Below are 12,691 nucleotides of genomic sequence, written 5' to 3'. Positions count from 1 at the left end.
ACCTAGTCTAGACTTACACATGAAGAAGGGCCACTGGAGTGAGTTACCAGAGCACAGCCAGCACTTGTGGAACCTTACAAGTGATGGCTACAGGAGAGGCAGGGTGAAAAAGAAAACTGGAGAGATCCAGCTGAGGAAATACTACGAAGGACCTTTGTGGCAGCAGCCCACAAGGATAACCACCGACTGCGTCACTAACACACTCAACGGATGCCCACTAGTAATTACCAATGGCTGACATTTAAGGGCTGGAGTAGGCCTTCCTACTTTTCCATAAGTAAAGCCCCTGCCAGCTAGACCTAACCTCAACGTAATTCCCCTTTCCCCCAGGCAGCTGGTCATTTAATAGTCTCAAAGTCCCAAGGGCTGCTTAAAACCTATCTGATTACCGCATGCAATGTAATACACTCAGAACCATAACAGTCTGCGATACAATGATGCAAATAAATCACTTCAAAAATGTTTGCCTAAGCAGAAAGCTTTATCCAAGCTGAAATCCTTGCTACCATTGAAAACGCAATTTGCAGATTTCCATTGAAACCTGACGGGTGAGGCTGAGACAGACTGTATAATTGTAGAAACAAGTCAAGTCTGTGCCACAGCTCACAGGCAGCTGCGTCACAGATTCATCGCCAAATCTGACAACCTCCTGCTATTCCAAGCTACCAATTCTAAATCAGCTAATGTAAATAACACTCACTTCAAGGTCAGGCTTCACCCTCGTACTGGTTTCAGCCTAAGGAACAGGCCTCAAATTTAGTGCTGATTTGATTAGGAAGGTCTCATTCCAGTACTAGTTTACCGGTATAAAAGGGCAGGCCTCATTCCAGTATTAGTTTCGGAATAAGCACAAGGCCTCATTCCAGAGCCAAGAAGTATAACATATAGACCTCACATAAGTGCTGGTTTCCCCAAAAAGGATAGCCTGCATTCCATGACCCTTCGGTATAAAAGGGACAGCTCCACTAAACCGATGAGCGGAATGAAGTGTGGAGCCCAGATGACTGCACGAGCTCCATCAGCAATTCCCCTCTCTCACATTCCACTTTTCAAAAGCTTGACTTTATCGATCTATTTCCTCTCCAGCTTTGCGGTGGAATTCCTCACACACCACCACTGCATTCCCAACATTCATAAGGTGCGGTACAAACTGCAACACAGTTTTTTTTTGGTTGGCTGATCAAACCGAGATATTTCCCTCTCAGCAGATGGCAACATTAAAACTAGCTCCTCAGGGGTCCAGGCAAGGGAGAGGCCCAGAAATGACACTCCCTCCACTTTTCCCCGCCGCACCACCAAGGCTGGGATCAGGAAAGAGCGACCGCGACCCTTTGGTCAAAGACCAGATGATTGGTAGTGATTCCATTGCCAATTCTGGCCTCTTGCACAGGCCCAATTTCCATCACTCCGCCATCGGCGGCCATGCCTCCAAGTCGTCAATGTAGAAGAACATTGGATTCATAGGGAGGCTTACTGCAGTGAGATAGCGGACGTCTCTTGACCTTGACCCTGGTGGATGCCAGGAGAAAAGACGAGACTTGGGAGTTGTGCCTGGGGCTAAATAGGCAAGTCAGTGCCACCTTAGCCTATTGCCTAAGGGTAAGGTTGCTGTTGGATGTACTATCTGAGTACCTCGTGGCAAAAGCCTGCAATCTCTGCCAGTGAACAGCACGTTGCTCGAGAAAGGGAGAAACACAACCCGCAAAGTGGAATTTCCCCCCCCCCCCCCACGGGTTGCTGGTTTTTATTGCTTATGCACGAGGTCACACAAATTCAAACTCGTACAGGCAAGAGGCCCACTCCTGGCATCTGGAAAAAGCCCCTGCAAGGCATTGGGCAGGCTGCAGAAGCAAAACTCTAGAAATCTGAAATCAAACAGAAACATGGTGAAAACGCACAGCCACGAGGGGAGGGAGAGGGAGAGGGAGATTGGTAGGGGCCTTACTACAGTAAGCTTCCCTATGAATCCAATGTTCTTCTACATTGATGACTTGAAGGCACGGCCGCCAATGGTGCAATGATGAAAATTGGGCCTGTGCAAGAGGCCAGAATTGGCAACGGAATCACTACCAATCGTCTGGTCTTTGAATGACCAGAGGGTTGCGGTCACTCTTTCCTGATCCCAGCCTTGGTGGTGTGGCGGGAAAAGTGGAGGGAGTGTCATTTCTGGGTCTCTCCCTGGGTCTGAGGAGCTAGTCTTAATCATCATCAACAACAACAACTTCTTGCATTTATATAGCGCCTTTAACGCAGTGAAACATCCCAAGGCGCTTCACGGGAGCGCAAATCAAACAAAGTTTAACAATGCTGAAGGACCCGTGTCCACTTCGAGCACCCTTTGCCTTTTCGTTGATCTGGACCAGTCAGTCAGTCGTATCTGGTTTACAACCATAAAAAAAAACAAACAGCACGTTGCCGAGAGAGAAAAAAAGATTAAAAGAACGGACAAAGTTGCATTTAGGTAGCAACTTTCATGTCAGGACGTCCCAAACATTACAACTGAACAGAAAACGCCATCCCACCTGGAACGCTGCCCTTCACCGTGCGTACCACCTCCCCCCCTGCCACACCCCCTCAGGCCCAACAGTGGGAAAGAAAGCACCACAGTTCCTTGGAAGCATTTTAAGACGGAATAATTGTCCTAGAAACTGGTCTTACTGCATGGTTGACATTTTACAGAATTAAGTGACGTCAACCATGATCTCATCTAGTTTGCATGTAGGTTTTCTTATAAAAGCTGAGCTCGACATAATGGCTGAACAGACACCGTGCTTGGAGTGTAAATGGATCCCAAGTTTTCCACTTCCTCCAGCAGAGTGTACACACGTGGTAAACGTGCCCAGTCACTATAGGAACAACCCAGGGATCGTGTTCACCATCAGAAGCCCTGCGTTACTGGGCTGTGCATCATTTTACACACAGGGTTGGCAATTTTTGCCACGTCCAAAGCAGGGCAGAGGGCTCGGAGCTCTGTGCATTGCGGTGAAAACTTATTGAAACCTTAACAACCAATGTCTCCACATCATGAAAGCAAGAAAGAAAGAAAGCAAGAAAGAGACAGAGAGAAGCGGAGAAATGGACCTTTCCTTTTTTAAAAAAAAAATGACTCTGCCACTTCACATTTTAGAAATTTCTGGACAGCCCACTCTGATAATGGACAGGTGGCAACACATGGCCTGTACAAATTCCATCCTGGGGTCACAACATAGATGCATTTAAGGGGAAGCTCGATAAACACATGAGGGAGAAAGGAATAAAAGGCCGTGCTGATAGGGTGAGATGAAGTAGGGTGGGAGAAGGCTCGTGTGGAGCATAATCACTGGCATGGACTCGATGGGCCGAACGGCCTGTCTCTGTGCTGTACATTCTATGTAATTCTATGTCAGTCTTGCAATTGAACCTAGGTACCAGTTATAAAACAATCCTTTACAGATGACTGTCAATAATCACATTGAATGGAATTAGTGAGACATGTCTGGTCCAGTGTATGGAAGAGTTATATTTTGTGCCCCTCAGTGGCATTTTCCTATCTTTATTTAGGGTGTTGAAAGAATGACAGATACCTCATTTACCCTTCTACACAGGCGTTAAATGAACATTTATTGCCCCCAATTTTGGCTCCAATTCCTCCCAGAGGTATTCATTCGTGCTGGGGTACAGATTCACAGGGGCTGGCAGCCCTCAGCCAAGTGGTCAATCTTTACCTGAGCTTCAAGGGTGACTGACAGCGGGGTATTGAACTGCGGGAGGCATCACAGCCATGCCCAATCTGTCCTCACACGATGAAGGGATGGGACAAGGTAGATAGAAACGGACTCTTTCCCGTGGTTGGGTGTGTTTTCAAATCCCTCCCCTCCTGCGCCCTCTTCCTATCTCTATAACCTCCTCCAGCCCTGCAACCCTGAGATTTCTGCGCTGCTCCAATTCTGGCCTCTTGCTCAACCCCGATTTTCATCGCTCCACCATTGGTGGCCGTGCTTTCAGCAGCCTGGAACCTAAGCTCTGGAATTCCCTCCCTAAACCTGTCTGTCTGTCTGTCTGTCTGTCTGTCTGTCTCCTCCTTTAAGATGCTCCTTAAAAACTACCTCTTTGACCAGGCTTTTGGTCACCTGTCCTAATACCTCACGTGGCTCGGTGTCTGATTTTGTTTGATTTAGGCTTCTGTGAAGCGCCTTGGGACGTTTCACTATGTTAAAGGCGCTACATAAATGCAAGTTGTTGTTGAGGGGCCTAGAACGAACGGACATAGGTAGAAGATTAAATAAAAGATTTAGGACAGAGAGCAGCAGAAACTTTTCTTTAAGAAAGGGATGCGAGGCTGTGGAATGCACTACAGGAATTAGTGACTGAAGCAGACACCATCTCTCTCTCTCTGGTATATTCCAACAGGGGTCGCTGGGTACCAATCTGAGTACAGAAGCCATGACTGATTTTTTGCCCTCCTTGGCCCAAGAGAGCAAAGGTCAATTGTCCCGACCACCGCCTTACCTGGGATCAGCCAAGTCAGTAGAGACTGGAAATTAGTTATGGGATCTTACCTGTCTGTCCGCATCAGTACTATAAGAACATAAGAAATAGGAGCAGGAATAGGCCATGTGGTCCCTCGAGCCTGCTCTGCCATTCAATCAGATCATGGCTGATCTTTGACCTCAACTCCACTTTCCCGCCCGATCCCCACAGACCCCAAAAATCTATTGATCTCAGCCTTGAATATATTCAACACCTGAGCATCCACAGCCGTTTGGTGTAAAGAATGCCAAAGACTCAACCCTCTGAGTGAAGAAATTCCTCCTCGTCTCAGTCTTAAATGGCCGCCCCCCCTTATCCTGAGACTGCGCCCCCCTAGGTTCTCGACTCTCCAGCCAGCACCTATTCTGTCTAGTCCCCTCGGAATCAATGAGATCGCTTCTCATTCTTCTAAACTCCAGAGAATATAGTCCCATTTTACTCAATCTCTCATCCCACGCCCCACAAGCCATCTCGTGTCTGGTATGTATTTGTCACGTGTGAATGCAAAACCAGAAACAGCGCACTAACCTGCAGTTCGCACCAAGCAACTTCCACCCAGGTCTCAGTATCCAGCCCTTTATAAACCGTCTTAAAGGCTCCTCTCCCAAGCTCAATGTCAAACTTCAAGAACCGGCCTCCTGGAGAAGTGGCGACCGCCTTCATTTCGGCCTCCTCTTCGTTCTCTTTCTCCGTCCGCTCCTTCGACGCCTCTTTAGATCCTTCCGGAGCAGCTTTGGGCGCCGACTCGCTCTTGCATTCCTGCGCGCTCGCGCCGGCCTGGCTCTCGGTGCGGGTCTCCGCGCCGGGCGCGTGGGCAGTCGCCTCGCGGTCGACGAACTCCATGCTTTTCCGCACGAAGCGGTGGTTCTCGGTGCTTCTGTCCGGCCTCAATAAAGACGAGGGGCCGCTGCCTTCGCCGCCCTTCTCCGCTTGGCCGGGTGTCGCGATCGAGTTAGACTCGTTGCTGGTGGAGCTCTGGCTCGAGCTCGAGGACACTCTGCCTGGTTTGCTGGAGTTCCCTGGGCCAGCTGGCTCTCCTGGATCCGTGGCCATCTTGGAAGTGTTTTATTTTTTTAAAAAAAGAAACGTTTAAACACCCTCCTCCCGTCAGATCAACCAATCTTTACTGCACCACCTTTAATTTAGGACATGGCGACTGGACCGTTCCTTGGCACTTTAAGCAGGAACCGGGCAGAAACGGTGCAACCCTTATCGGAAAAAGCACAGCCTTCCTCTTCAGTTCTTAATCATACGACAGACAGCCACAGGACACCAAATTCTCTGTTTAAAAAAAAAATTAAAGGGAAAAGGGAAGACAGGGAAAATGTGGATTAGCAAATTTTTAGTCAAAGAAGCATAAAAAAACTGACAACAGTACTGTACATGTAACAGAACAAGCTGGTTTAGTATCCCTTCATAGTGAGGCCTTTGTACACTTGCAAAGCCAATGACATCACAATCAGGGAACCCAGCAAGAAAGTTACTTAAAATTTAACCAGCTTCTGTCGGTCTCTCACTCTCTCTTCCCTCTACCCCTCCGCACATAATTTTCTTTCCTCCTTGCCTAACGGCAGTAACTGATGCTGGGGGGGCAGTTGCAGTTACACAGGCAGTGTGCCCATCCCACCCCCCAACCAACCAACCAACCAACCCCCACCCCTACCCCTACAAGCAGCCAAGTGTCACAGTGAGTGTCAGCAAGGTATCTGTCAGAGGGAGGAGGCATCGCAGCCAGACTTGATCCCGAACTCACCCGACGTGCAGACTTTCCAACAAGGGTCGCTGGACAGAAATCAGGAGCCTTGCCGATTTCGCCCTGCTTAGCTGAGGGGTGCTGAGAGACCGCAGTGCCCCCAAACCCTGCTTTGGCTGCGATCAGTTAAGCTGACAGAGGCCAGGGTCTGAATTAGGGATCTTCCTGGTCTGTACGACTCGGTAACATGTTGTTAGGTGCTTTCTTTTTTAAAACTGAGCTGAATTATTGTGTGCCTCTTCCTCTTCTGGTCTTTTTGCGCCACACTCCCAGCTGACGGGACTGGTTAAAAGAACTGACTCCATGGCCTCTGCCTGAATTGCTCACTGTGGGGGTCTCTGCCTAAAACCCACCCACGGTGGTTGGGCAGCAGGCAAGAAGTTGCTTAGTGAGGGGATTAAAAATAGAAAATGAGCAAAAGCAGCATTTTACCAATGAGGGCTTGGCACAAGGGGCTACGGGGCCCTACTCATGAGAACATAAGAAATAGGAGCAGGAGTAGGCCATATGCCCCTTCGAGCCTGCTCTGCCATTCGATAAGATCATGGCTGATCTTCTACCTCAACTCCACTTTCCCGCCCTTTCCCCGTATCCCTAGATACCCTTGGCGTCCAAACGGAGTGTTACTCGAGGCTTAACAGGTAGCAAGCGCCTAAAAGACATGACAGGCTGAACCAAAACTGGGTGGGAGGAGGCTCGTGTGGAGCATAAATGCCAGAATAGACCAGTTGGGCTGAATGGCTGGTTTCTGCGCTGCAAATTCGATGTAACTCTATCTAAAAACGAACGGAGACAGCACTGAACCAGGGTTCTGGATTAGAAAAAAAAAATCTGGAATGGCCAAATGGACCAAATTTATATACTGGAAACCCTCAGCAGATCAGGCAGCGTCTGTGGAGAGCTCTCTCTTCTGATGAAGGGTCCAGAGCCGATATTCTCTGCTCTCTCCAGAACTGCAGCCTCACACCTGCTGAGCAGAGTCCAGCATTTTCTGCTTTTGTTTCAGATTTCCCGAATCTGCAGTATTTTGCGTTTTGTTCAGGCTTGGTATCCTCTGGCTTTAGTATAAGTCATAACATTTTTTTTTTGTCCCTCGGGCGTAAAATAAAATGTCTACTTAAAAAATAAATCAATTCCGTGCATTGCATCATACTTCAAAACACATACCACCTACTATCCTGACTATTTTAACTAACGCATGTATACATACACCCCCTAATTCAATAACAGCCTTACTGCTAAATACTAAATTAACACATTCTCAACATGGGGAATTTCCAAATGACTGACTTCAAAAAAGGAGACTTTTTAATTAATGTCTGACATTTTGAAGAGTTTTGCATCTGTGGGGAAACTGCACCGACAGGAAAGTAACTTCCGTTTTACAGGAGCCTGACCGGCGAAATGACAGCATCAAAGGAGGCCATTCAGCCCATCAAAGCTGTGCCAGCTCTCCAACTGGGGCTCTCTAATCTCATCTCCCTGCCCTTTTCCTTTTCAAATCCTTATCCAATTCCCTTTTAAATGATATCAGTCTCTGTTTCGACAGCCACTTGTGGTAACGCATTCCATGTCCCAATAACCTTCTCTGTAGGGGGGGGACGGGGGGGGGACGCTCCAACTTCCCCCTAATTTAGGGCTCACTGGCCTGATCTAGTGCACCTAGCGGGGAGGGAAAGGGTGACAGCGACGGCTCCTTTCCAAAACAAACCATTTTCCTCCTACCTCCACTGCTCATGCCTCCCCCGCTTTTCCCCTAGCTCAGTTATCTCTGCCAGAACGTCACAGAAACTGGCTGCCCCTCGATTTTCCTTCAATTTCCGCGGGGAAGAGTCTGGCCTCTCCAGGATACAACACAACGGTACAACTGAGATCATAACCACAATCTGGTGGGGGGGTGGGGGGGGAAGGGGGATGGGGAAAGAATAAAAAGAAAAGTCGCTGGAGTAATGAACCAAACAAGCCTGCGCACAACATGCAAAACAAAAAAAGAGCTGATTACTACTGCTGTTACATGCCCAAGGACACAAACTAGACAAGAACCGACTGCTTCAAATCCACGTCCTTGCTTCATAACAGGGCAAGTTAGCCTGCTGTACTCTCAATGATCAGTAGCTCACCTGGAGCAAGGTGGCCTTTAACTTCTTAACTACACCCCATTCGCATAAAATCGGCCAAACTACCCCACCTAAAGCCAGCAGCCAACATCAAAGACATCTCCCAGCTGCTCCGTACAAGGCCCAACGCCAGTCAGCACACAGAGAAACTTACAGCAAATCTAATATTTATGTGCTAAAAATCTGTGCGTCGTGAGCATGCCAGTTACCCTTATCCTGAACTCTCAACCTCTCTTGCCTGCACAGAGTCGTCAGAAGATAATTGGCCACCTTGGGTCAGACAAGAAATAATTTTGCATCACAAGACTCACTCGCATTGTACTGCATTTAGTCATGGAGGTGTTGAGCTAAATGATTAAGCAGATTAGCATTTGCTAAGGTGGAGGCATTAATCAGTGGAATAATGATACAGGTATTTACTTTTAACAATCAGTCAGCAACTTGCACCATATCTGGTTATTTCATTTTTGCATCTTGAAAATCAAAACCCAGTCGGCATCTCACACATTGCAGCTTTGGGGCGGGGGTTCAAACATTAAAACAAGCAGGGTCGTAGGGTGGAACCAGGGATGAGAACTTGAATTGTTTTGAGTTGAGAACTTTTCTTTGCTCTCACAGCCATGAAGAGCTCCAAATCAAGGCTGATCGCTCTGGCACAGGCAATACAAGTAACAGGCGACCAGTTTCCAGAAAACCGGTCGAGGGGACGACAACTTGCACTTATGCAGGGCCTTCAATGTAGAAAGACAACCAGCTCCATCCACACAGTCGTCATTAACGTATCTCAAACGAACATGGTCGGAACAGTTTGAGTATGCAGGCAGTCTCACATCACCTCCCCACCTCCCCCGAAAGCAGTTCAGCTATCCTCCCCCAATGTGACACTCTACCAGCAGCATCACATACCAAGCAGCAGGACACAATTCAGCAAATCCTAAGCAGATATTCCCCTCCCAGGGCCAAGGCTTCAGCGCTGCACTGTGCTTATACAATGATACCCACCCAAGGGCCAACACAGCTCAGTCTACTAAACAAAGTGAGATGGGGGGAAACAGCCAGTTACTATGGCTGTGATTTATCACCTGGCTGCAAGTTAAATGCAGACATACGCTCCTAAGTACATACGAGATACTCAAAAAATGTAAGGCTGTGGATGAAAAGATATAATCTAGCCAAAATTACTGACACAACAATGCTTTCTAACCCTCGGAAAAAGATTTTTTTTAAAATACAAGTGGTTCAAGATGTGGATTTGTACTCAATTTACCACAAGAGCCCAATCTCAGCTCTTTACAACACTGGTTGGGGAAAAGGGGATGTCAAGTGGGAGGCAGAAGCTCCCACTGGAGGGGCCTAGGGCAACCATAAGTATGATTCATTCTACAGCTGCTCCAGCACACCTCCTGGCATCAGCTCACCCGTTCACCTTTTGATCGGCCAGTGGTGGTGAGTTGGAGGAGCCAACAGGAGGGGGAAGCTAAATGAATTACAAGTGCGCCAGCTTTCCCCAATCGTTCGGTGTGAAACTGAGCCACACAGGCCTGGTGCGATTCTCTGAGTCTGTGCCGGGTTAACTGATCGCAACCAAGGCAGTGCTAGAGTACAATTGGCCTTGGTGTCCCTGTGCTGGCATGGGGAGGGGGGTACAGCCGGAGCTCCTGCTGAAAAGTACACGGGAGTGGACATCGGGTGAGAGCTGGAGCAGACTCAATCATGATACCCCCTCCCCCCCCAAATAGCCTGCTGACACTCAGTATCTAGGCTCAAACATAAAGAATAGATACTTGTGCAAGGTCCCACAGTGTGCCTGAGGAACCATGAGTCAAGGCCTTCAGCAGGGGAAAATGAGGGCGAGATGAGGAGGAGAAAAACACAGAATAAAAATTTGTCATCACATAAAAGAAAAGCTCGTATTATACAGCACCTTATCACATGCACTTCAAAGCACTTTACGCATATTACAAATACTTCAGGTGGATGTTATAAAGATCCCAGAGGCTTACACAACGAAGAGCAGGGATTTCTGGCTTACATCTCTCCCTAAACCCAAACCAAAAACAGAATGTTGGCCAGGACACTAGGAGAACTCCCTGCTTCTCTTCAAATAGTGCACGGGATCTTTCACGTCTACCTGGACAAGCAGACGAGGCCTCAGCTTAACACCTCAGCTGAAGGGCAATGCATCAATCCCTCAGTGCTATATTGGAGTCTCAGCCTAGATGATCTACTTTAGGTCCTTGGAGCGAGGCTTGGACCTACAGTTTTCGGACTTGGAAACAAAAAGTGCCACCAAGCTGACACAACAGACTTCTACCACTCGCTGGAGGTTATCAGGGGTCAGTTACTACTAACTCATTCATAAACACCCCGTGTTTGATGCACCAACTATGGGCCCACAAATATCTCCTGTCCCACAGTAAAAAGTTAAAAATAGGAGACCCATCAAAGGCGCATTATACACTGAGCAATTCAAAGTTTTGTCAACATTTCAGGTTTATGCAGCATCGCCATTTAAATCTATTTGGACAGCTTAACTATTAAGCCAAAAGGAAAAGCATAGGAACCCATTCATTTAAACAAGCAATTTCCTTTTACACATGTTGCTAAGTGAAGCAGGAAGGGCTCAGCACTTATGAGTCTTGCACCAAAAAAAAAGTAAATAACTGTCAGAGGGCACAACGCAGGGTAGATTTTACTGGACTGAGCCACCAACTCAACAGTCCTCCTACATCAGAGTTACAGAGGCTTCCAGTTGTTAAATAGCACCTAACGCAGAGATACAAAGTCCAAGAATCTTTGCTCATTCATTCACAGATTTGCCAGGCTCAAACACAACTTGACAGCTGCCGTTTTTGATCTAGAAAGCCACAGTACCACAGGAAAAGTACAAAAATGAGAGAGAAAGAGAGACAGCTTCAACAATTTTCCACCTACTTAAGAACGTATGAGTCAAAACAGCCCTTTCAATTAACACCAGCTATTTCGCTTAAGAATACTAAGTTTCAAAACCAAATCCAAGTGGCAGGGCAAGATGCATAGCAGCTCTGTTCTGAAGCTTCTACCGCTACACTAGAGCCACATACTATAGATCATGACATTCATTCAGCAATTTAAAATCCACATCCTCTTGCGTTGCTAATTTCTAAAAAAAACAAGCAGGACATGTCATGCGTACAAATCATTACATTGCTACGAAAACTAGGCAGCTATTGAGAAACACCTTTTAAAGGCACATCATGTACACAGAGAAAAAAAATGTTATATTGACGTAGGCAGATTTTTTATATATCTAAAAATGTTTATAACCAACATATATTAAAAACATGACAACACCAAAGGAGATTGATAAACATATGTAAAATATATACATAATTATATGTATATACACACTATATATGTACATATACAATGATATATAAATATTCCATATACTTATGCAAGATATACACAAAATGATAGGCACACATACATATAAAAATATACCTACATGCATACCATACCATCTGATTCATTGCAAGTACAGCCAACAATTCTTTTCTAAAATCCCACTGCAATTTCCACAGAAGAAATAAAAAAGACTTAAAATATATAAAACCATTATATTTAAAACAATTCGAAGGTTTTACTTACTAAGGAGAGGACATGAAGCGAGGGGTTGGCGAGCAGACTCAAACCAGCCCAGGACCAGCCAAAAGGATCCATCCTTGCATGTACCCATGATAAAATATAGACGGTGTTGGGAGATTTCTTTTTTTATGGAAGGGGTGGGGAAGGAGGAGAAAGGGGGTTTTTTTTTTGGGAGGGGGGGGGTTACATTTACCCCCAGATTAAGTTCCCTCAGAGCTTTGCACCATTTATAATGTATTTTATAATGTATTTTATCTATTAAGTTACACACACACACACAAAAAAGAGCTCAGATTTTACTCCTCCTTCCAACAGGTTCTCTGCTTCCGGGTAAACGACAACCCAAAAATAAATTTCAAGAGAATTTAAAAAAAATAATTATATATATTCCCCCCCACACAACACATACGAAAAAAAATCTTATTTTAAGCAAAAAAAAACGTTTCTCCCTCCCCTCTCTCCTCAGTCTGGTAAAACTTGACGAGGAATGGGGTTGAAAAGCTGAAGTAAAACGTTTATATTATAATTTTTTTCATATATATAAAAAAATATATAATTTTTTTTCCCCCTTTTTTTTTGAAAAAAAAACACAAGAGGGACTAATCCGTCGACTGCCGAGCCGGGTTATTTTCCTCTCATTGAGGAAATATTTATGTATAATAATAACATATATATAATATATATA

General features: G+C 46.1%; 1 protein-coding gene across 1 annotated transcript in view; it reads right to left on the bottom strand.

Moving 5' to 3' along the window:
- The window catches only part of LOC137306803 (serine/threonine-protein kinase WNK3-like), an 85,344-nt gene extending 73,018 nt beyond the window's left edge, over nucleotides 1-12,326 (bottom strand). The window contains exons 1-2 of the mRNA XM_067976186.1: nucleotides 12,010-12,326; nucleotides 5,038-5,790 (exon numbers count right to left, since the gene is read on the bottom strand). Coding sequence (XP_067832287.1) covers nucleotides 5,038-5,562 — 525 coding nt within the window. The 5' untranslated portion in view covers nucleotides 5,563-5,790; nucleotides 12,010-12,326. The remainder of the gene's footprint in view (nucleotides 1-5,037; nucleotides 5,791-12,009) is intronic.
- Nucleotides 12,327-12,691: the final 365 nt, after the last annotated feature.

The sequence above is a fragment of the Heptranchias perlo genome, chromosome 45, assembly GCF_035084215.1.
Source record: "Heptranchias perlo isolate sHepPer1 chromosome 45, sHepPer1.hap1, whole genome shotgun sequence".
In the NCBI taxonomy this organism is placed as follows: Eukaryota; Metazoa; Chordata; class Chondrichthyes; order Hexanchiformes; family Hexanchidae; genus Heptranchias; species Heptranchias perlo.
This window is presented reverse-complemented; position numbering and strand designations above follow the sequence as displayed.